Source organism: Aotus nancymaae, unplaced genomic scaffold, assembly GCF_030222135.1.
Source record: "Aotus nancymaae isolate 86718 unplaced genomic scaffold, 86718_ANA_hifiasm-v0.15.2.pri h1tg000002l, whole genome shotgun sequence".
Lineage (NCBI taxonomy): Eukaryota > Metazoa > Chordata > Mammalia > Primates > Aotidae > Aotus > Aotus nancymaae.
This window is the reverse complement of record NW_026988413.1, coordinates 33,878,181-33,904,824: the sequence shown is the minus strand read 5'-3', so window position 1 is coordinate 33,904,824 and position 26,644 is coordinate 33,878,181. Positions and strand designations below refer to the sequence as shown.

General features: G+C 35.5%; 2 protein-coding genes across 9 annotated transcripts in view; both read right to left on the bottom strand.

The window, feature by feature from the left end:
* The window catches only part of CADPS2 (calcium dependent secretion activator 2), a 579,466-nt gene that overhangs the window by 402,308 nt on the left and 150,514 nt on the right, over positions 1-26,644 (bottom strand). The window lies entirely within an intron of this gene.
* Positions 320-1,252, bottom strand: RNF148 (ring finger protein 148). The gene is given in 1 exon segment (XM_012474048.2): positions 320-1,252. A coding segment is annotated over 1 exon segment (933 nt).

The following is a 26,644-nucleotide window of genomic DNA, read 5'->3' as shown; positions in this document are numbered from 1 at the left end:
ATTAGTATTAAAAAAGGAAACTTAAAATAGCATGGCTAATTCTCTATAGCAATGTCACAATCCTAGTAACTTGAAAAAAAACATTTTGTTTGTAACATATACTAATGTTCTTATTTGGATAAGGACAAAAAGGTATAACACTTAAAACTGATTAGAAAGACAAGAAGTACAAATAGCTGGGCATGATATGGAGTTTTATTTTTGAAACACAAATTTCACCCTTGTTGGTACTTGGGTAGAGAAGCTGAAATTTTCTCTCTTTATAAAGTACAATAAGAGAATTTATCTAAACTTAATATTTGGAAAGATCTGGTTACAACTACAGAAAATTCTCAGGATTTCTTTTCAGAATGTCACACTTGCACATGGGACATGTCCTATGGGCTAAAAGCCAGGGGTCAATGCATGCCTTATGGAAAAAATGTTTGCAAGTTACAATGCGTACTACATCTTGGGGTTTGTATGTGTCAAAGCAAACAACACAACTGTCTTCATTTGGGTCTAATTCCTCATCCCCTTCTTTGAGAACTCGCAGTTGAAGCTGGCCAATAGCTTTCTTCACATCTGCCTTTATCTGACTTCACATCCTGGTGGAAGAATTGGGCACTCTAGGTCTCCAGACACAATATAAGAAAAGGTAGGCAACTGTGGCAGCCAGGAAGGTAAACATTAGAGACATGACATAATGGCTCAGCCATGGCATGTGCATTCTCCCCACTTCAATGATGACTGTCACATAGACTCCTTTCTGAATCAAGTGCAAAAGTTCCATGTCTTTCAGGTTGCCTATCATCACCGCAACTATATTTTCCGTCCCCTGGTGAGACATGGGAAATATTTTATTGCCCGTACCTGGATAGTTGTAGATGATCACCCCATTTGCTCCTTTCTCTGCTGCCATGTTGATTTTATGTGTAAAAGTACAGCCTCCTCGTTCAATGAGGGCCAGCCAAGAGTTTGCCTGTTCGGGCCTGCTGAAATTGGTCAAAGGATTACAAGCATTCTGATTCCATCCTTCAGGAAGTGCCACCGCACCAGACACCCTTTCCAGAGGAGAATGATTCCCGAACATTCCACTCTCTCCTAATTCTGATATGATCTTATTTCCCACCTGAAATGTTATATTCAGGTGAGCTGTCCAAATGGTTTTTCCATTTGAGTCAGGAAGGCTAAGTAGTAGACAGATACTAAGCCTCAAAAGTCCAGATGAAACAGAACTATGAGTCGAAGGAGTAATCCTAACGAAGCTCATGCCTCCATTTGTCATTAACAGACAAACACGAGAAAACAAAACAACATTAGTTGTAAAAGAACATAAAGAAGACAGTTGTTGGCAGTAGATTACTAAAGCACATAAATGGAAAAGGTCTCCCTGGATAAAAGGTATCTTGCTCCTTCCAGAATTTTTATATTTGGTAGATTATCTTTTTCATAGTGAAACAAAATAACAGGAGTTGTGATTGGTACCATATGATTTCAAAAAAATTATGACATCCTAATGGGGAAATTGTGACATCAGAGGTAGTTAAACCAATCCAAGTGTTTATATTAGTGCATTGCATCCTGAAATCTTATTGGCCAGAAAGCTAAGCAATGAGTCAAGATATATAACAATTTGAATAAGCTGTAAAGCAATAAATAAATTGGTAGAAATTTTTTAAAGCCTCGGAGCAAAGATATATAACAATTTGAATAAGCTGTAAAGCAATAAATAAATTGGTAGGAATTTTTTAAAGCCTTGGGTTTCTTCCTTCGTCCTGAATAGATGAAGGAAATCTACCCAGTCATGTAAAATTTTTTTCTAGCTGTAAGGCAATGGCAAAGATAAAAATAATTCATATATTAGTGCATGTACCTGGGCCAGCTGCCAGTTTTTATGTATGGTTCAACACTACCCAATATACCATTCTGTGGGAAGCAGGAGCAAACCATTCCCACCTACTTTCTGCATTAAATGTCTATCCCACATCTAAAAATTCAACACAAAGAAAACAGAGTGTAAACTCAGATTGTTAGCCTGGTACAGCCTCATTTTCTGCTGAGAACCTACTATGTTCTAGGCAAATACTGAAAGTGGAGCATATGTTGGAGAAGAAAATAGAAATGGCCCTACTCTTGTAGAGACTAAGGATTTTAGATGATGTCCTAAGGACGAGAGAAACACACTGTAGGGTTCTAATCCAGGGAAGTGACAAATGTGTTTCAAAATGTTCACTTTGGCTGCTTTATGGGGAAAATGTATTGGACAGAGAGAGTAACATGAGATGAGCTTAGGCAAAAGAAGATAGTAGCCTGGACTTGAAGTAGCAGTACAGATGTAGAGACACAGACAAAGGCTGAATAACAGATTTAGTAACTGGAAGGATAGTACTGGAAAGAGGAAAGGATGGCCACAATGATAACAAATCACTACATTATTTTTGCAAACTACAGAATCTTTACTGCTTTAAAGATGCCTTATTGTTTACATTTATTTTAAATCTTTATCTAAAGTCCATTTCAGGGAGTCAATAAATTGACAACACCCACTCAAATATCATCTACCATGTATAAGACATCTTCTATGTGCACAGCAGGCCACAAAGTCCTAGGGATAGAAAAAGAAAAGACTCGATTTCCCTGTGTGCAAAATGGACATGAACATTTAATCATAGACATGATAGAGTTTTCTCATTTTGACAAAAGCATTTATTATATTCCCTGGACCATTGTATTTTAGTTAATATTTCCTTTTTTTAGAAAAAAAAAAACCTAGCAAACAGTCTACTTGTCCCATTCATACAATTCTATTAAAGCATGACTCAGTTCACATCTGAACTGTCCTTACAGGTAGACTTTTTTTTTCCTGTTCAAATGGGGTGAATTCCTGGCTGATTCTATTAAGAGTGACAAATTGAAGCCTCATTAAGAAGATCGTTTAACATCATAATATTAGAGGCAATTTGTTAGGTCTGTGATTATTTAACCTTTGGAAGAGGAATTACAAAATAATGTAATTCTGCCTTTTTTATTTTGCAGATTTTTTTTGTGGGTGAAGAGTTTAACTTGTAACTACATTTTGTTTTAAAATGTATCTCACATCAAAAGGTTCTCTGTATGGTTGAAAAGACTAATTTGAAGAACTCAGCTAATTCATTCTGTTTTTCTCATTATAAAATAAAGTGGTTAAAGCAATGATAGAACGGCCCTCTCTTTTGCCCCAGTCTTAGAACAAAATAGACCTGTAAGAAACAATCATCTATCTCTAACAAAGTGGTTTTCAAGTTAGGGGCAATTTCTGGAGACATTTTTTATTGTCACAATTAGAGAATGCTACTAGCATCTAGTAAGAATACACCAGGGCTGCTGCTAAAATATCTGAAAACGCACACAGTATTCCCACATGATAAGAAATTATGAGGCCCAAAACATCAATAGTAAGGTTAAGAAACCCTGATCTAATGAATGAGCCAAAGGAGAGAAGAATCCCAAAAGTCTTCCATCCCTGATGATGGGTCAGGTATAAATTCTTGACACAGAATAAGCTTTTATAATTGGCCATGTCTCCATCAAGGATAATGCCCTCAATGCAATTCAATTTCCCCAGTTTTCCCTGGAATAGAAATAGCAGAGATCTGTACAAGTTACCTATTAGTCCATTAAGTATGATGTCAAATTGCATCTATTTTATCAGAATGAGGTCTAAGAGTCTTCTTGGAGCAGCATGTAAATGGGGGAGGAGAGAGACTGGATCACTGAGGTAGGTGTAAAAAAATCATTTTTTTCACTATAAATTACAACTATATATGTTTTTTTGCAAGAATATATGTGTGTGTATTTTTATATATATAAATATATATGTATGTATTTTTATATATAAAAATATTTTATATAAATAAAAAATATATTTTTATATATGTATTATATATATTTTATATATATTATGTAATACACACACACACACATTTTTTTTTTCCAGGAAGTTACCAGATGTCTCTCAATCTCACTTTGGCTAGAATTACTTCACAAATCCATGCCTAATGGAATCCTTGGAAGCTGGAGTGGAGTCAACATGATGGTCTTAGGTTAATCATGATTTATCCTGCTGTAGAGAGCTCTTTCCCTGGCTGAGCACATGGTCAGAGGAAGGGTGAAGATTTGAATGCTCTGTTACCAAGGGGAAAGACATGAACCAGAAGGTAAGTAGGCAGGCACAATGGCAGTTACAGGCTCTGCATTCCTGAAGTACCCCCAAAGGAATAATACTTAATCATTAACCACAACAAACATATAATATGCACTATACACAAGGCACTGACATGAGCCAGAGTCTACGTTAATGGGGACACAACATGGCTCTGACCTTAAGGAGGACATTATCCAGGCAGAATTAAAGAGTTATATGCAAGTTATATATATGTGTGTATGTATCCTATAACTTCTAGGTTCCAATTAAAATTTCGAGGAGGTTATAACTATTATTAAAGGAAAAAATATCAACTAACTGATCTCTATCCCTCTGCTATTCTTTGCTCTCTATGGGTAAGAATGCCACACTCCCAGAAATCTCTACTCTGATAAAGCAAAACAGATAAATACAATCACAGGTCACTGTTCAGGCAGCATCTCTAACATGTAAAGAAAACCAATAAACTACCTCACGAGTGTCAGTATACACGGCTGTGATATCATGAGAGATCTCTAGGAATTCACAAAACACTTATTTTGCATTCAGGTTCAAAAATTACAACTATATATTTGTTTTTGCAAGAAATTAAATGAATCATAATGAGATCTGAGGAAAACAAAATACTGACTCTAAGGTACTTCACTGAGAGCAACAAAAAAGCAAACAGTACTACTACTATTTTTTCTGAAAGCAGAATCTTTACTTTTACAATTTTTAATGTTTTCTAACATATATGTGTGTATATGAGTACATATATATGTGTGTGTGTAAAATTTGCAAGCATTCCCTTTAATTACAGCTAATATATCAGTGGTTAAAAAAAACTTCATATTTTCATGTAACAAAGGTAGTTTATATAAAAGGCATTTCTGGATAGTAGCAACTATAATTCTAATTAATTCTAATTTATATTTTTTTTAAATAAATTTTGTTGTGTATATTTAATGTGTACAACATGATGCTATAAGATACACATATATAGTACAATGTTTGCTATAGTGGAACAAATAAACATATCTGTCATTTCACACAGTTATCCATCTGTCTTCCTGTTGTAAATGCAGCTGTAATCTACCCATTTAGCAAAAATCCTAATATAATTCCCTCTACAAAATTACCTATTCTATTAATCTTCCTGAGGGACAGGATTAAATCTTATTCTCATCTTTTTAATACCCAGCTTCTAGCACAGTATCTAGCACATCATAGGTTCTCAATAAAAGTTGAATTAAAATGATAGTGTCATTACCCTCTGTATTCTATCTGGTAATAGCACATCATAGGTTCTCAATAAAAGTTGAATTAAAATGATAGGGTCATTACCCTCTGTATTCTATCTGGTAATATTCCTTATGCAAAATTGTATCTACTTAATTTTACTTCAGAAGGGTGATCATTTCAATAAGAGTATAGAATAGTTAGAATATGCATAATGAATTCAACTTATAATTATTCCATATACACACATAGAATATGTGTGTGTATGTGTATGTATGTATGTTTACATATATTCTTTGCTTTTATTATAAAACTTGATTCCTTAGCCATACCTTAATACAAAGACAAATAAGCATTTGGAATATGACCAAATTCCTTTAAATTGTAATGGGCATAAATAAACATAAATTACACTCTCTTCTTCATTCTGAATTCAAGTCATACTCTACATAACTTTAACAATAAATTGAAAACAATATTTTCCTCATTCAGTCTACCAAGTTAGAAGATAGAATGGTAATAAACAGAGTAGAAACTCATTATTACTGCTCTGGGAAGTAAGGGGGAAAAATTCACATTGTAGTCTTTGCACTAGAAGATAGAAGGAAGAACTGAATATTCTTAAATAAACACAAGATTAAGGACAATATTTGGCATTAGTATAATTATTATCTTTGTTTGAGCCTGGAACAAAATATATCTTAGTATTAACTAAAACATTTAGACTGGATTTTTGTTTGAAGTGGTGGTGAATAGGCAATATACTCAAAAGAGGAAAAAATACACCCAAACAGAATCCTTTAAATTACCACCAGCAATTGTCCTGTTCATGTAACAGTTTATTCTGCCCCTCTCATGATTAAGATCCAGCGACGAGGACCAAATGGGTTTGGAGGCTGCTTCTGGGACTCCATCATTTCAAAGTTGTCCTAAAGCTTAAAACAGACTCTAAATCTTCCTAAGCCACTGTCAGTCATTGAAGGTTTGCATAAGCTTTGCTTTGCTAAAACAAGACCTATGATGGTTAACTCTGAGTAAGTCTGTGGTTAACTCTGAGTTCCTAGCAGTCAGAAATAACAGGGAAAATGTGATTAAGGAGATTTTCTCCTTACGTTTTTCCAATTCACAGATCACAAAACCCCTTCTTATTTCTTATATAATTTAATCCCTCCTGGGAAGGAGCAGAGAAAAACGAGGACAACATGAATATAGAGTCATCACACTAGCAGAAACAGTGAACAGTATATCAAAGCACCAGGCTATGTGACAGATCTGTCTGAAATCCAGTTTTTGCTACATGCTAGCCATTTGAACTGAGCCACGTTGAGCCTCAGTTTTCTCATCTGTAGTATGGAAAAGTAAAGTCTGCCTCTAGGGGCCATGTTGAGTATTAGATGACATATTTCAGATCTGTTTGTAAATCACCAAGCACACTGCCAGCTTAGCTTGGTAGGTGTTCAATAAATGGGCCTTCCTTCCTCTTCCCAATCCTGAAAAACGTGTTTCTTCCATTTTCTACCTAATTCTCAACATCTTTACAGACTTATTTCAATTTCATTCGTGATCTCCCTAGCCAAAAACACCTGCTCCTATGACACTTTATTTTTGTACCTATTTGGCAGTCATTTAATTTTGTCTCATATTATATATAATTAGATGCATATAGATGCATATATGTTGGTCTATACTTGCACTTGGTTTAGAATATCTTGTGAGCAGTGGTCTTATCTGATTCACTTTTTAAAAAATCCGGTTTTCTCCCTTTTGTCCCTACACTAGCACAATAAAACCTACTCAAGGTCCCTGACAAAATGTTTGACTTTTCAAGTACTTTCTCTTCAAAATATTAAGACATATCTGCAGCTTTTGCAATCTTTGCTTTATACAACTACCCATTTTTTTTTTAAAAAAAAGAGAACAGGCAATGATTTGACAAGTCTTCCCTCAGCTAAGAATTACATTGACAACAGTTGTCCAGAAAAAGACTTATTTAATATCACAGGATCAGAGGCCATCTGTCTTACATTTTCTCTCCAAAAGTCAAGAATAAATTTCATCCACATCTCTGTATCTGAAAAATGGACTAAATGTGGAATAATATGCAGCCATAAAGTAATAATCATTTCTAGTATATAAGAAACAGCCTTTACAGGGATAAAAATTCTCCTTTAATTATTTTTATGTAAACGAATAATACAGATCTACAGCTATATAACAAGTCATGAGCCCCAAATAGTCATTATCAGGAGAAAACGATACCAATTACGTATACCTTGGTACCTCAAAGAAAATTCTAACATTACATCAGGAGTAATACTTAAAGAAAAAAATTTCTAATTGCAACTAACTTTCTCTCCAATCCAGAATGCTTTCTATTTCTACCCCAAGTGACAGTCGAATCCTGTAATCCCCACAAAGCTTTTTCTGAAAACAATGTTACTTTTTTCCCATTTTACAAAAGTTGCTACTTTTAATTCTCAAATTATAAGATTTTTGAGGGGAGAACTTCACTATACTCCTTCACATTCCTGCAGGACCTAGTGCACCGATTTGTAAAAAATCAATTTCTTATTTGATTTAATATAACAAAGGTACTTCTCTGGCATGATTAAGGACCCGTCATGTCCTATTGTTTTTCATATTCACTCTAGAAGCACAATCTAAGAACCATCTATTCAAAATGTCTACATTATTGATTTTACTCATTCAAATATTTATCAAGACCCTACCATGTGCATGATACTTAATCATAAGTGCATATAATTCTAGGGCCACAGCAGTGATCACAAAGGAACAATTTCCTGTCCTAATGACTCTTTTGTGTTCCCAGTATTCAAAGATGAGGTCATGGTTGTATTTTATCCAAGATACTGACCTTCTGATATAATAATATGCTAAATAAGGTATGAAGCAAGTACCAGAGAAACACAGTATCTTAGTCCATTTGGGCTGTTATAATAAAATACCATAAACTGTGTAGCTTATAAGCAATAGGAATTTATTTTTGCACAGTTCTGGAGGCTGAGAAGTCCATGATCAAGACAGATTTGGTGTCTGATGAGGGCCTGCTTTCTGGCTAGTAGAAAGCACTTTTTTGCTCTGTTCTTACATTGTAGAAAGGGTAAGGGGGTCTCTCTCAGGCCTCTTTCATAAGAACACTAATTCTACTCATGAGGGTTCTGTCCCCATGAGCTAATCACCTCCCAAAGTTCCCACTTCCTAATACCATCACCTTGGGGGTTAAGATTTCAATATTTCAAGGAGAACACAAAGATTTGGATCGTGGCACACAGAAAAATAAATCTTGCCCCCCAGGTAGGACAGTTTAATCAACATATAGTTCTGATACCCTAATGTACCACTTTTCCTAGTATATTTCATGCAATGAAAAATAAAGCAGTCCCTACAGCACATCTATTCATAAAGTTTCCTTCATTCAGATCTCATGGGCTTTTAAATTTTATATCTTAAAAAAAAGCTTTGTTTTATATAATTTTCATAGTCTAAGGTCTCGATAGTTTTAGAAATTGCTGAATTCTGCAAGTTTAATTAATTCTTAAGCCAGACTGCCTGAGTTTAAATTCTGTACCCAGGCTAGCTCTACAACTTAGGCAAGTTAACTAAACTTGTGTGCCTTAGTTCCCTTACCTGTAAAACAGAGATAACAATGGTACCAAATTTTTAGGACTCCCATGAGGATTAAAAGAAACAATGCACAGTCTTTAAAGCACTTAGAACACTGCTTGGCTCATACACACAATGATGTGTGTTCACTGCCACCACCCATCATTATATTTCAATCATTGTCTTATTCACCCAATTTACTAAAGATGATGCCAAGATCTGTAACAATTTTTTTCAATCTTATAATTGTGGGGAAGTTTCTATTTTGACATAATATGTTGGTATCACTTTATATATAACATACATTCTTGAAGACTAGTGATCTCTTTACGCAACTGCCTATGAATATCTCCAGCTTAACAGCTAATATTTGAATGCACATTAGGGACAAAATATTTCATGATTCATAGAGGATGCATGAAAACAGTGTTAGAACTTACTTTTTTTTTTTTAATATTTTATTTTATTTTTTTATTGCATTTTAGGTTTTGGGGTACATGTGAAAAACATGCAAGGTTGTTGCATAGGTGCATACGTGGCAGTATGATTTGCTGCCTCCCTCCCCTTCACCTATATCTGGCATTTCTCCCCATGCTATCCCTCCCCAACTCCCCACCCCCCCGCTATCCCCCCCTCCCCCCCAACAGACCCCCGTGTATAGTGCTCCCCTCCCTGTGTCCATGTGTTCTCCTTGTTCAACACCCGCCTATGAGTGAGAACATGTGGTGTTTGATTTTGTGTAGAACTTACTTTTTACACATTTTATAATTATAATGTACAGGCCAACTTAAAGAAAAAAAAGGTTTTTTTTTGTCCTCTCACATCCACAGACCACACATAAAAACGAGTAAAACAAAGAAGTAAAGCTTTTCATTAGATCTGTCGGCACAATATTTTTCAATACGTTGACAAAGAGCTTGGTTTCGCCAACTAATTATTACATTCATAATCCATGTCTAACTTCAAGAACAACAATCATGTCACCAGTGATTCAAAATTTAGTTTGAGATTTAGGGAAAAGAGGAGGCTATCATGAGGGAATGAAAGTGTTTGTATAAGCCACCTAAACAACTAGATTTAGCAAGACGTAGAGGTAAATTACTGTTGTTCTGGTTAGTGTCTATTTAATTGGTAAGGTTATACCAATAGATTACTCAGATGAGAAAAGTAAATGATTGATATTCCATATAAATTAAGAAGAAAAATGACATGGTTAATCTGAAAATACATGAGTAGCAGTCTTAATACCTATAAGAATATTAAGTGGATATAGTATTCACTGTTTCTAACAAATCTACAACTTTCAGATTGTTTCTAGTTGTCTTAGGTTTTTAGCTTGATTTCCTATGTCTCATTTTACTTACATTTCCATTTTTAAATATTTGGTAAACAACTTCTTTTAATGTTTTACTACCATCATGTTTTTAACAAACCAAACAATAAGTACGGCTATGAGTAAAACAGTTACAGATAGAATCCATAGTCAAGTGGAGACATGGAAAAACCAAAAATTTGCTTTTTGCATGTTTATGTCTTACCAAAACACATACATACAAGATGGGCTACGAAGAGTAAAGAATAAATCTTCAAGACGAGACTAGCACAAAATCCACTGCCACGCATAAGTCCATTTACTCACAAGGTATTTAGTATAGTGTTTTTACAAACTGTACTAGCTAATATTTCAAGTATAGTACTTATAATCTGTTGAATAATAGAAACTCACAGAGCTATTGCATTAATAAGTTCTGATTTGAGTCTTTACTTAACATTTGGTGTTTACCACTCTATGTCTTACCTCATTTAAAATTCACAACACTGCAATGAAGTAGACACTATCAGAATCTCATTTTATTAATGAGAAAACGGAAACCAAGCATGTAATTGGTTAAATGCTGTACAGCTAGTTAGGTGGATGAACCACTGGAAGGCATCTCCCCTAGAGCTTCTAGAGGGAGTACAGCCCCACCGACATCTTGACTACAGACTTCTGGCCTCCATAACTGTGAGACAATACATTTCTGGTTTTTGTTTTGTTTTGTTTGAGATGGAGTCTTGCTCTGGTCACTCAGGCTACAATGCAGTGGTGTGATCTTGGCCTCACTGCAACCTCCACCTCCTGGGTTCAAGCAATTCTCCTGCCTCAGCCTCCTGAGTAGCTGGGACTACAGGCACGTGCCACCATGCTCGGCCAATTTTTTGCATTTTTAGTAGAGACGGGGTTTCACCATGTTATCCAGGATGGTCTTGATCTGACCTTGTGATCCACCTGCCTCGGCCTCCCAAAGTGCTGGGATTGCAGGCGTGACTCACTGTGCCCGGCCATTTCTGTTGTTTTAAACAATTCAGTTATGGCAATTTGATACAGCAGCTATATGAAATTAATAGAGCTTATTGGTTATTTAAATTTCCTATTCTTTGCCTTGTTATTCATATCCTTTATTCATATTGTTCAGGGAGTATCTGAGTTTTCATACTGATATACAGGAGTTCTGTACACACCTTAGATTTTAAGCCTCTGTTGACTGTAAGCACTGTAATATCTTTCTCAGTCTTTGGCAGCCAAAATGCCTAGTCAGGATTGGTTAGGCCTCATAACCCTGTCTCCTAGGTAAGGTTTCTCCTACCAGAATCCAGATGGGTGGTTACATCAGCCTATGGACAAGACACATGAATCCATGACTGGCTCTTCTATAACCCACATAGGATTTCCATGCCTTGTAATTTAAAAAGTAGCAAATATTACTCTGCTCATGCCTTAAAAACATGAAAAGATTCTCTTTTCTATATACAGTGCAAACAGAGGTCATTCTGCTTTGAATAAGGTCTGGAGTATACAGGTCTGCCTCTAAAACGAGAGCTGCTTTCCTATGGACAAAGACAGCTTCACTCATCTTCCATGATCAAAATTCTCCCTCACATAAGGCTTAAAACCTCTCTAAACAATGCACTGCAAAGGAAAAAAAAAAGCCAACTGAAGAAGTATAAAAACCAACCACAGTGCAAAGCTCCAAAATAAAAACCCCACATGGTCCACTCCTAGTAAGGTACCACACCAAAGCTTAAAGTCATCCACCCTGACCCTAACAGAAACAATAATGGCATGATTTTGCTGCTCTAGATTTTCCTAAGAGCTGTAATCTTTTATCTACTATTCAATATGAAAACACTAAAAATATTTTTCCTCATAAGTATGCAGCAAATTCATTGAAGGGGAAAAAAACTGGTATTTCAAAATTGCTAAAAGAATACATGTCAAATGCTCTCATGATGAAAAAAGTAAGTATGTGAGGTGATAATATGTTACTTATCTTGATTTACTCATTCCATATTGCATACATATGTCATAACAACACATTATACATCATAAACATATATAATTATAACTTGTCAATTAAAAATATAAAATAAATTTTTTAAAAACTGTTTTGAAGTAATGGAAGTCTATGTATTCATTCAGTGTGACTATTCATATATGTTGCTACAGGAATATTTGTTTTATGAAAAAAGCCTGCCTTGGACCTTACTGGGGTACTACCTAACATGTGCTGTATGCACTATGCTACAATTCTGATATCCAAAACAATGGTCCACCCTGCAAAGGGCAGGCCCACTGCTGCCGCCACTATCAAAAAGGCAGACAAATACAACCTATACCTCCATTCCCAGACAAAATCCATTGCAAAGCTCACTGCCTAAAAGAGCAGAGGCAAGAGAGCTCCGAGGCAGCAGAAAGCTCCACATAGAAATGCAGCCATGCCTGGTTTCTCCTTCCAACCTCATCTACCAGGTTAATCACCCACCAAGGAGTGAGTCAAAGATACAGTGGGACCAGGGGCACTGACTGTACTAATACAGTTCCTGGGAGGGGTATGGACTGGAGGGAGGCCCAGAAAGGGAAACACTGATATATAAACAAGAAAGCAGAATCCAAAGGAAATAATGGGGTTTATTCCCTACTTGGAATGTGAACATTACTTTTCCTACTAGAACACAAAATAAAATTTCAAATGTTGACAAACTCTGTAACATGGTATTATTTCTAATTTTCAATATCCCAACAAAATTTGCCACTTAGAATTTTATCATGTCTAGTGCCAGATTTCAAAGGGAATGCTTCCAGTTTTTGCCATTCAGTATGATATTGGCTGTTGGTTTGTTGTAAATAGCTTGTATTATTTTGAGATACGTTCCACCAGTACCTAGTTTATTGAGGGTTTTTAGCATAAAGCGCTGTTGAATTTTGTCAAAGGCCTTCTCTGCATCAATTGAGATAATCATGTGGTTTTTGACTTTGGTTCTCTTTATGTGGTGAATTATGGTTATAGACTTGCATATGTTGAACCAGCCTTGCATCCTCAGGATGAAGCCTACTTGATCATGGTGGATAAGCTTTTTGATATGCTGTTGCAATCGGCTTGCTGGTAGTTATTGAAGATTTTTGCATCTATGTTCATCATGGATATTGGCCTGTAGTTTTCTTTTCTTGTTGAGTCTCTGCCGGGTTTTGGTATCAGGATGATGTTGGTCTCATAAAATGATTTGGGAAGGATTCCCTCTTTTTGGATTATTTGGCATAGTTTCAGTAGGAATGGTACCAGTTCCTCTTTGTATGTCTGGTAGAATTCGGCTGTGAACCCATCTGGACCTGGGCTTTTTTTGGGTGGTTAGGCTCTTAATTGCTGCCTCGACTTCAGACCTTGTTATTGGTCTATTGAGGGTTTCGACTTCTTCCTGGTTTAGGCTTGGGAGGAGGCTACTGTCCAGGAATTTATCCATTTCTTCCAGGTTTTCTAGTTTATGTGCATAGAGTTGTTTGTAATAATCTCTGATGATGGTCTGAATTTCTGTGGCATCTGTGGTTATATCCCCTTTATCATTTTTTATTGCATCTATTTGGTTATTCTCTCTTTTCTTTTTTATTAATCTGGCTAGTGGTCTGTCTATTTTGTTGATTTTTTCAAAAAACCAGCTCCTGGATTTATTGATTTTTTGTAGGGTTTTTCGTGTCTCTATCTCCTTCATTTCTGCTTTGATCTTAGTTATTTCTTGTCTTCTGCTAGGTTTTGAGTTTTCTTTGATCTTGCTCCTCTAGCTCTTTCAATTTTGATGATAGGGTGTCAATTTTAGATCTGTCCTTTCTTCTCATGCGTGCACTTATTGCTATATATTTTCCTCTAGAGACTGCTTTAAATGTGTCCCAGGGATTCTGGTATGCTGTGTCTTCATTCTCATTCAGGGTACAATTTATCCTACAGCTTATTTTCAACACGTCATTATCTTCTACTTGTTACAATTTTGAGTTAATTATTTCAAATAGGTTTGTCAAAACCCAATTAAGAAGTTATATCTCAATTTGGTCCCACCAAGAAAGTAAAGATGACAAATGTTTAGTAGCAATGCCTAAGTTGTCTGACAAACTTCAAAGCTGTGTAAATTGAGTGTAAAAACACATAAAAACCAGACTGCAAATATTTATTCTGCATTTTTCAAATACTTTAGAATTGCTGCATTTTTCAAATACTTTAGAATTGCTGCATTTTTCAAACACTTTTAGAATTGATAAGAACATTAAACTGATAAGACCACATAAAAATGTTTCCAAAAATTACAAGACACTTATGACACAACTTACATATGATACTGCTTAAATTTCTCTATGTGGAAGTTATGTCGGAACTGAAAGGGTAATAACTAACTTTCATACCCATATGTAAATAGTAAAAATGAAGTAGCTTCAAGATTCAGGAGGATAAACAACACTCTAATATAGAAAATCTTCTTATACAACCTGCAGCAACTGAAATTTTTCCATCTTTTTCATCATTTAGCTAATGGGCCTTAAATGTATAAATGTACCTTGATGAAGGCATAATCATTTTCCCTGTGTAGTAAAATTCCTAGGCAGAAGGTATTGAAATGCAAGTCAATTCTCCTAGCACAAGAGCAGTATATCCTACATTCTTTTCTGTTTGGAGACAAGGTCTTTCTCTGTCACCTAGGCTGGAGTGCAGTGGCATGATCAGAGCCCATTGCAGCCTTAACTTCCCAAGTTCAAGTGATCCTCTTGCTTTAGCCTCCCAAGTATCTGGTAAGCTGGTATTACAAGTGCATACCACCACATTTGGCTAATTTTTTTTTTTTTTGTAGAGACAAAGTCTCTCTTTGTTTCCCAGATTGGTCTCCTCATGCCTCAGCCTCTTAAAATGTTGGGATTACAGGTGTGAGCCACCACATCTGGCCCCCTCATTCTTTGCTTTAAAAAAAAACACATTTAGGCTGGGTGTGGTGGCTCACGCCTGTAATCTCAGCGCTTTGGGAGGCCGAGGCGGATGGATCACCAGGTCAAGAGATCGAGACCATCCTGGTCAACATGGTGAAACCACGTCTCTAATAAAAATACAAAAAATTAGCTGGGCATGGTGGCACGTGTCTGTAATCCCAGCTACTCAGGAGGCTGAGGAAGGAGAATTGCCTGAACCCAGGAGGCGGAGGTTGTGGTGAGCCGAGATTGCGCCATTGCACTCCAGCCTGGGTAACGAGAGCGAAACTCCATCTCAAAAAAAACAAAACAAAACACATTTAGATACTAAGGTAGAAGCTTTATATATGTAGTTTATGTGATTGTCATTATACAATTTAACCACTACATCTTAATTTGACTACTCGAAGCACTTCTTGTCAGCATTCTCCATCACATTCCTACACATTTGGAAATTTCTTGACATGGAAAAATGATGAGAAGGGGGAAAATGATGTGGGAAGGGCAAAAGGAAAACAGTTGGGTAGGGAAGAGAGGGAAAAAGGAGGTAGGAGAGAAGTAGAAAGAAGGAGAAAGAAAGATGGGGAGGCTTAGGGATAGTAACCTATAGGACGTGGCCAGTAAGCTCAGTCTTACAGGACAGGAAGAGTTCTCAGGTAGATAAGGGTAGCCATGGCCTTCTAAATGGGGGACAGAATAAGAAAAAGCAAGTTGTATATTGTATACTTGGTAACCACAGGTTTTTCTCCATTGCTAACAGTCAAGAGAGTGTAACAAAGCTCAGTGAAATGAGTATACAAGAGTTGGCAGGGAACTAATCAAATAGGGCCATGTTAAGGCTTTTATAATCAAAGCATTACAACACAACACTAAAGGAAGAACCAAATGTTGTGGTCATGCTGAAGCACTGACCACTGACTACCTATTAGAAGACCATGTTACAAGCTCAAGACTAATCATAAGCTTGTATGGGATAACAGAGAACAGATACAATGGAATGAATCTGTTTCCTAGAAAGAATCTGCCTAACAATCAACGGTTATGGTGGACTCTATCCTGCTTTCTCTTCCAATTTGGCTTCTGTAGAACCTACTGCATTGATGATAATAATTACTTGCCACCTACTGTTTTGATGACAAAACTTTTAAGGACTGAAATCCTGTGTCATAAACATAGACAATTTTGAAGAACTGAGTAAAGGAAAAGCCACAGTGTATATCCCTCTACATTAGTTACAGTTCCCTTTGAATTTTCATCGGTGGCATGGGCAAGCCAGGGTCTCTGGGTGTAGAAGGAGGGAGCTACAGCCACCAGTCACTGCAGAGGGCCCTGAGGGGTGGGGCAGTTTGACTGGTGCCAAGAGCTCTGCAAAGAGGGGAAAGGAGAAGGAGGGAAAGGAACAAAGTGAGGGGAGAAATGGGTGGGAGAGAGAGGGAACTAGAAGCTTCATGCATGAGGAGAGCAAGTTGTAAGTCCCCAACACAGCCCTTCCTCTATGCTCTGAACCTGTTCAAATCATCCACTTCCTCTGACTATCTATCCCCCTATACTTCTGTTAAAAAAAGGCAAGGGGGGCAAGTTCACACCAGGGCTGCCACCTGAGTGCACTGGCACATGCAATGACGCCAATTTTAAAAACAAAGGCATTCTGGGAAGAAAGAGAGAGAGAAAAGGCTGGTCTCCATTTTCCTTCCTAACACACATGAGCAAAGGTTAAATGTATTTAATACCTTTATTCTTGAAGAATCTTTCACATCCATCTACAAACACTGACTTAGTAACTTCAGTCCACGCTACACCATCAAATGTGCATATAACTTGATTAGAAAAGTAGAAAATCAGGATGGTAATTAAATTCTATGTGATATAATAACTTTTAGAACAGAAAACTCAATAACCAAGCTAAAATCTCAGCAGAATGTAAATAATTAAATATATTCCAAGGTGACTGAAAAAAATCATGACTGAAAAAAGGAAAAAAAAATCATCATTTATGACTTCATCAAAATCTTACACAGATTAAAGATCATTTGGGAAAGAAAAACTACCTCTCTGCAATCATTTATTGTAACTTAGAAAATACAAGCTCATATAAACCATCTCAAAGAGGAAAGAACTTGCCCAAAAAAGAGTTATTGCAATGGAAACTCTAGTTATTAAAATAATATTTCCTAAACATTAGGCTTGAATTAAATACTACAGTCTCCTCCTAACTTTGAAGCACTGGACTATTTCAATTCCAAATAATCAGTGGATACTTGAACGCTGGCTGAGTAGAAATAAAATAGAGAGGATTGCTTTACTAAAGGTGCCAATCAGACCTAAAGGGTCATTTTAGAGTAAACTATTTTAAAGACAGTAAATGTATGCCATAATAAAACCACAATACCATTAAATTACACTTTTAGTTATAATTTCTAGATGTAATTTGAGAGGACATGCAAAATATTTCTGAACAAAATTAAAAACACATGAAAATAGTATTAATGCTGTTATAATTGTATATTCTTAAATACACCTTGACTGTAAATAAGGTTTAAGGTACTGTGAAAGTATAAAAGATAACTTCACACACACACACACACACACACACACACACACACACACACAGAACATTTGGGGTCTTTTAATATACCCCAAAAAACCCCTCCTGTAATATTCCTAAAAGTGAATTACCTAGTTTCTGATTGAAAACTGAATGTTCATAAGATTACTGCCACACATAGAACCACCAATGAGAGATAACAAGTTGAACTGATTATTGCTGTTTTGAATATTAAATTTACTGTTATAAAGCTGGGTGTTTTTTTATACATCAAAAATGGCCAAATTTTGGCAGTTTCATATGATTTAACACAAAAGCTATCATTTGAAATGTGTTAATTATGTTAACATGCTTAATCTTAATTTTCACAGCTTCATGAGAAATTAATATATCAATTTCTATGTGCATAATATTTTCATTTTGAGGTGGGCATCATCACATTCAAGTCCTCCAAGTTTGCTCAACACAAAAAGGAAAACTTAAAAGAAAGACATCATCCTCAACAGTACCCCACTCCAAGATGGTAAAGTGGGACAGGACAATTCTAATAATTAATTGCTGTTTATAAATCTGTCTCTCCCAGTGGACTGTGGGCTCATAGAAGTCAAGGACCTTGCCTTGTTCATCTTTTTATTTCCAGAGCATATGGCATTACCTGACTAGCACTTAAACATACGTTCATTTAATTATTTACTCAGATAAATTGATTGCTTAGTGTCTACTATATGTTCAGTACTGTATAAGCCATGATATCCTGCTCTGAAGCAGCTTATAACTATCAGAAAGTAGTACACATGATAATATAAATTAAGTGAATTTTGCAAAACCATGGCAGATAATTGTGGGAAAGCAATGCTGTAGGTAATAATAGTAATAGCAGTTAACATTTAGCTCAGGCAGTGTACTTAGCAATTTAACTTCATTAACTGCTTTAATCATGAACCATCCTTAGAAGCAAGTATACTATTATCTCCATTTTACAGATGAATAAACTCAAGTATAGGAAGGTTACATAAACGCCATCAGTCACACAGATCTGGAAGTCCAATCCAGATAGAACAAAACTTCTACCACTTTTTCATGTTTGTTTTTTTTTTCCCCATGTGTTTAAATTCTATTTCCTCTGTGCTGAAACCTCCACACAGTAAGTCAAGAGATTTCTAACCATTTTTGAAGCATGTACCTTCAGGCAGTCTGTTGAAGCCTAGTGATTGTGATCTCTTCTCAGGATTATGCTTTTAAACGCATAAAAATAAGTAGGTATATATGCATAGATAGATAGATAGATAGATAGATAGATAGATAGATAGATAGATAGATAGATAGATTTGGGGTATAAGTGCAGTTGTGTTATATCATGGATATATTTCATGGACCATCTGGGCTTTTAACACACCAATCACCCAAAGAGTGTACACTGTACCCAACAGATAGTATTTCATCCCTCACTTCCATCCCACTCTCTCATCTTTTGAGAAATGCAAATTAAAACCACAATGAAATAGCATCTTACACCACTCAGAATGGCTATTACTAAAAAGTCAAACAATGGCCAGGTGCAGTGGTTCAGTACTATAATCCCAGCACTTTGGGAGGCTGAGGCAGGAAGATCACTTGAGCCCAGGAGTTTGAAGCTGCAGTGAGCTATGATCACTCCAGTATACTGCAACCTGGACCACAGAGTAAGACCATGGTCCTGACTCACATGTTGATTACAAATGCCAGGAATCTGCCCTAACCCATACTGAAACAGAAATTACTTAAGAGCAAAGTAGAACCAATACGTTCTGGAAGATGCCTGGATGGCACCTCACAGATAGTAGTTACCTATTTACAAGATAAATTTATACACATTTTATATCATCTCCATGTCCTTAAAAAGACTGGGTATCAAAATGTGGCACATACACACCATGGAATACTATGCAGCCATAAAAAATGATGAGTTCGTGTCCTTTATAGGGACATGGATGAATCTGGGAACCATCATTCTCAGCAAGCTGACACAAGAACAAAAAAATCAAACACTGAATGTTCTCACTCATAGGCAGGTGCTGAACAATGAGAACATATGGACACAGGGAGGGGAGCATCACACACTGGGGTCTGTTGGGTGGGGCAAGGGAGGGACAGCAGGAGGTCAGGGAGGGATAACATGGGGAAAAAGGCCAGATGTAGGTGACGGGGAGGGGGATGGAGGCAGCAAACCACATTGCCATGTGTGTACCTATGCAACAATCCTGCATGATCTGCACATGTACCCCAGAACCTAAAGTACAATTTTAAAAAAAAAAGACTGGGTATCTCCTAAACAGCTTGAATTTTTTTTTGGAAATAGTGTTTATTCAAGACACTAAATCTTAACTCACCAGCTTAACCACTCTAAATAAAACTCCTATCTCCAATCTGGATTCAGATGCAAAAGAATGCTTTTCCCAATTATCTTATGAAAAGATTCTTCGTACTGTCTTATAGAAACAGTCAAGGACAAAAATGAGTATTTTTGACAACTGTAAGGGGGACTATGTCTTTAGTATGTTTTATTTTGTGTCAAATGAAAATTATCCTCCCAATAAGTACTTTTATAGTAATCAATATAAAAGTAATTAAATTTTACAAACAAAACCAATAGCATACTAGGAAACAGATGATCAATGACTGTCTTAGCTAGTCATAGGTTTGCATATGTTACTTGTTTAATGCTCTATGCTTTCCAAAAGCTTAATCTATCGATTTTTATGACAATGAGAGAGAAAAGTTTTAAATACATCAAGGTGAGGCCAGCCCCCACCGTGACTATGCTAACACAGATACATGTGTTTTCTCTCAAGATCTATCCCTGAAGTCAAAGAAAAGAGAAAAAAGCTTTAAAAATAGAAGCTTAATGATAAAAAGAACTATTGGGTAAATCTGATAGAGGATTAGCAAAGGACATGCATGAAACTGACTTAAGAGTAACATTTGAGGATGTATAAAACTTATGATGCTTTCAGGATCATAAAGCCAGGGAAATGGGATTATTTCCTCTTAAATTAAAACTTTTTTTAAAAAGAACATAAAAGAAAATTTTAACTCTGAAATTAGGAAGAGCTTCCTGATATCAAAAAAAGAAAAACTATCCACATATAAGATAGAGTTTGTTTAATGAGGTGGATAACTATAGGTGTTCAAAGAAATGTTACTTAACCTTAAGCTGACAAGATAAAACGAATAAAACTAAATAACTTCCTGAGGAAAGGCATTTAAAGTTAAAGAGCATTTCCCTGATTAATGAAGGAGTAATCCTGTAAAATGGCATCTGTGATCAAATGGACTTCCTCATCAGAAAGCTGCAGTGGTGCCATGGCTCAGAATTCCTCTAAGTACTAACTTGGCATTTTTCCCTCATGAAAGATTTGCTGACGCCGGGTTTAAAGAACCAAGAGTATCAAAGAGCCTGATGAACAAACGTGCCCTTAAAAGGATTATAAACAGATATGAGCATAAACTCTTTCTGAATTATGGTGCCAGTTTAAAGTATTAAGACTATGGCATAGCACAAACATAAGCATCTCAGATCTGTCAAGGTCCTACCTTTGCAATGTGTTAGCTAAACTGAGCACCCTCTCCTTGGGCCTGGGAATTATTGAAGTAAATCGTGTGTGTTTCTGTTCTTGGTGGCTACGTAGCTTGGGTCAAATATCTAGGGCACTGGTGAAATTGAGAATTCACACCAGGTTTACTTATCCACACCCCACCTATATTCATGAACTATTCTTTTATAAGAATATGGAAGCAGAAGAAAACAGAAGAATAAAGAGTTAACAGATCGAGTTCTAGCCCTGCCCTCTGCCATAAATTTGCTAAGTAGGCATGAAAAACCAACACTCTCAGTTTCACCTAAAAATGCATGAAGAGAGAGGAGGAAAATGCTCAAACAACATGATTTCCTCAGCTATCTTCAAGCAACAAAATTCTACAATCCATGCATTCATTATCCAGTCTTCATAACAAAATGGATGACATCAAGAATGCAGGCAACTTTACAGAACACACTCACAGGCAGCAGACACCCAGATATCATATACAGCAACAGAAATCTCAGACATGAAAACACATTGTGCAAAGAAAAGGAAAAAAGTAAAATGCCATCCTTAGAATATAAGAAAATATGAAATGAAATACAACAGTTAATATCAAAAATAACAAATACAATGAGATCTGCAGAGCTCAGTGCAAATTTAGAATCTCACTTCTCCTTACTGGTTATGGATTTCATCTATGAATGTGTTGACATTTTTTATCTCCTCTTGCCATAGGCTGCCAATCCTGGTTTACTTAGTGATCACCAACTCACTACAAAAAAAATAGGCCTTTTCCACAGCATTATTGCAAAGTTTAAAAGGTATTTTGACAGGTCAAACATCCCTTGAAGTATGAAAAGTAAATTTTTCTATTCCAAAGTAAAATGACAAAAATTTTCATCAAAATATTTAAATGTCAATCTTCCCAGCTTCTCTCTCTCTCTAGCTTACAAACATAAGAACAAGCAACACAATATACCTATCAAGGCTAAAAAAGTTAGGTAATTAAATAAAATTTAAAAAGCCTTAAAAGGCTGTTAGTTTTCACAAAGAAACCAATAAACAACTGCAATTATTTTTAAGTAAATATGAAGAGTTGAGGTATAATGTTAGGGGAAGAAGGGAGATAAGTGAAAAGAAATGATACCAACATGATGGCTGGTGGTGGAAAATTGGAGCAGATATTCCCAAATTCCTTGGGAAGAAGGAATGTGTATAAAGATTCAAAAACGATGACCCAAAGATTTGTCCTGAAACTAAAGTATTAAGTCATGCTCCTTTACGTGTTCTTTAAGTTTTGGGGGACTGCAAGAACACACAGGATAAAGGGAAGAAGAAGTACAAAGATACAAATTAACATTCAAACACTTGTGCAACTGGAAGGAGCTTTGTTTCTTTCAATTTAATTTTCTATTTATCTTTTGACACATTATATTTGTACACATTTATGGGGTACTTGTGATATTCTGTTACAGGCATAAGGCAACACGAATGATAATTTTCTTACATTTGTAATGATCAAGTCAGGGTATTTAGGATGTCTATTGCCCAAGTATTTATTATATTACAAGTCACCTCTCTTCTGTTTTGAAAAACACATTGTTATTAACTATAGGCACCCTTCTCTGCTATCAAACATTAGAACTTATGCTTTCTAACTGTATGTTTGTAGCCATTATCCAACCTCTCTTTACCCCTTACCCCACACCCACTCTTCCTAGCCTCAGGTATCTATCATTCTACCTGCTACCTCCATGTGATCAACTTTTTAGATTCTACATATGAAGGAAATCACGTAGTATTTGTTCTTCTGTGTCTGGCTTATTTCACTTAACACAATGACCTCCAGTTCAGTCTATGTTGCTGCAGATGATAGATTTCATTTTTTTTATGGTCAATAGTATTCTATTATGTATATATACCACATTTTCTTTATCCATTTATCTGCTGATAGACGGTTATGCTGATTCTATATCTTTGCTACTGTGAATAATGCCACAATAAACATGGCAATGCATGTATCCTTTAGATATATTATTTTAATTTCCTTTGGATAAATACCAAGTAAGGGATTGCTGAATCTTATGGTGTGTGTACTTTTAATTTTTTGAGGAATCTCCATACTGTTTTCCGTAGAAGTTGTACTAGTTTACATTCCCACCAATAATATATAAGAAATCCCTTTTCTCCACATACTTGCCAATATCTGCTATTGTTTGCCTTTTTAATAATAGCCATTCTAACTGAGGTAGGAGGATATTTCATTGTGGTTTTGATTCTGTCACATACCTCTTGGCCATTTACATATCTTGTTTGGGGAAATGTCTATTTATGCCCTTTGCCCATTTTTAATGGCATTATTTGTTTTTTTTTAGTGTTGAGTTCTTTGAGCTTCTTGTATATTCTAGATATTAGTCCCATCTTCCACCTTCTACAGATAGGGAAATGGTTCCACAGCAGTGGCATAAGTTGCACCAAGATAGTCAGCTCTTGAGTAGAACCTAAGTCACAGAGGTACTAATCCCAGAGGGTTGGTAACTGGAATGAAGAGGACCATCAGCCGAGGGAAGTATAATGTAAACCACTATCATCAGTGATTTATAATTATGAAAATAGAATCCAAAGAAAATACAGTGAAGCTACTCTCCACGTGAAACGTGAATATGTCTTTCATTCTAAGAGAACAGAAAATGAGTGAATATCGAGGTAAAAAAATGCAAAATACAAAAAACAAAAGGAAGAAAATAATCACATCATAACAGAGGGTTAAGCATCTTCTTAGAGTATAAGGAATGCCTATATGAATCAGTATTAAGAAAACGAACATGTAAATGGGACACAGGACATGAACAGATAATTCACAAAGAAATATGAATGACCAATATAGAAACATTAAACTTCACTAATAGTAAAATAAAAACAAGGAAACCTAACAGTTGGCATTTATTTTATGATAATACTAAGTGTGCAAGTAAAAACAGCAGTCATATATGGTTAAGGTAGAAAAAACTATTACTACTTTGCTTGAGGGTAATTTGGTAATCTGTATAAAGAATTTAAACAATGCTCAGCACCTATCACCCAGTAATTCTACTTACAGAAATGTACCAAAGATAACAAATTTAAGAATATGAAACAATTATTTCAGCATTTACTTTTTAATAGTAACAAATGAAAACATAAGTGTCTAACAATAAGAAGGATATTAAATAATATTTAGATACAAGCACACAATGGTCTATTATGCATTTACTTAAAACTGTGTTTATAGAGAATATCTGATATTAAAGAATGCTCATGACATATAAAACAGACTCCAGTTTTATGCATACAAAACAGAAACACCAAACTGTTAAAAGTTGTCTACAGCTATCGAATTATATGGGTGGTATATTTTTCTTTCTCTCTTTATATAATATACTATTTTAGAGCAGTTTTAGGATAACAAAAACATTGCTTAAATATTTCTTAAATTTTCCAACATAAACATATATTACTTCTATTAAAAAGTGTTCTTAATATCAAAGTAGAAAATTCCTGAATTTCAATAAAATTCAAGACGTTTTGCAAAAATAGGCCAGAATTAGAACTAAATTTTTGGAATTAAAAAAAGTACTTTTCTCCAAATTTCATAATAAAAATATTGAAAATAATTTTTTAAGATTTATTGAAAGAATGCTCATTTGTCCCATTATAAAGCAGGAAATCTGAACAACAAGAGGTGGTGGTGGTGGTAGCAACAAGGTTTACTGTAATACTTCTTTGATAACTTTTAAAAGATTAAATACCTCTCTAACTCTCATTTATTCTTTGGAGACAAGATAGAACATAAACAAATGAAAACAATGAGAAAACTATAAAACCTTTCTAAAAGTTGTGAACAAAGCCAAGTCACAAAAAGTTGAAAAAAAAAAAAAAGAAAGATCTAGCATCCATATTTTATATGATAGCAGAACTTGAAAGTTTGTATGATGCTGAAAGTAGCTAGTAAGGAACTGTACACTGTATTTTGGATATCTTCAAGAGAAAGACCATTTACTTTTCCACATGACCACTATAAATCACATTGTCATTTGTTATATTTGGATAAAATCCCTGAGTTCTGTGAAACGGAAGCAACTATCTGATGGGAAGAACAGCTTGGAAAGCAACAAACTGCAATAAACCTATGTTTACCCATCTGCAGAGTCAGCTGAAGTTTCCTAAATTGAAAAAGGAATACACCAAAACCAAAAAACAAAAAAAGGCCAAAAACGAAGAGAAAACACTTGTAGAATATTTGTCCATTTTAGGACTTCCTTTAGACAATGACATGCTTAAAGAAAAAATAAAGTGAAGAGGGGGAAAAAAAACCCTTCAATTAACAAAAATGATGAAAGTACAGCAGCAGAATTAAACAAACACTTAGTAGTTAGGTATGCTGCCTGCCATTTCTTTCTTCTTTACCTATTCTGGTCCTTCCCTCTACCATCATGTCTCCCCAGTTAGGTGGTTTAGATATTTGGGTCCTTTTTTTTCTAATTATGCCAACTGCATGAGAAGAAATATTGATAAAATTTCACAAACATATTTATTATTCTTGTTACTTATAATACTTGAGGCATCTATTAAAAATGTGATATAAATTTTATTACATAAAAATCACTGTCATTCCTCATTATAGGCTTTTATGTAACATGTTGAACAGTATTCATAGTGAATATTAATTATAACTGACATAGACACACACAGACAACACCCACCCAAGAAAATACATATAGAGATACAAAAAAAAAAAACTAATCCTGCAATAATCTAGTTGAAAGAAATTATGTCCTTTAAAAAAATGTACCAAGAAGAAATGATTTTTGTCAAATAATGTGGAGAAAAAGAAATATATCTTGGGTTTTATACCAAGATCCCATTAAAGTAAACCAAATATCTGAAGGTAAAACCACTATAAGAATAGAAGACAGGACCCTGAAAACAAGATGGCGCCAAAAGCGAAGAAGGAAGCTCCTGCCCCTCCTAAAGCCAAAGCCAAAGCGAAGGCTTTAAAGGCCAATAAGGCAGTATTGAACGGTGTCCACAGCCACAATAAAAAAGAAGATCCACATGTCATCCACCTTCAGGCGGCCCAAGACACTGTGACTCTGGAGGCAGCCCAAATATCCTCTGAAGAGCACCCTCAGAAGAAACAAACTTGACCACTATGCTATCATCAAGTTTCCACTGACCACTGAGTCTGCCATGAAGAAGACAGAAAGATAGAAGACAACAACACA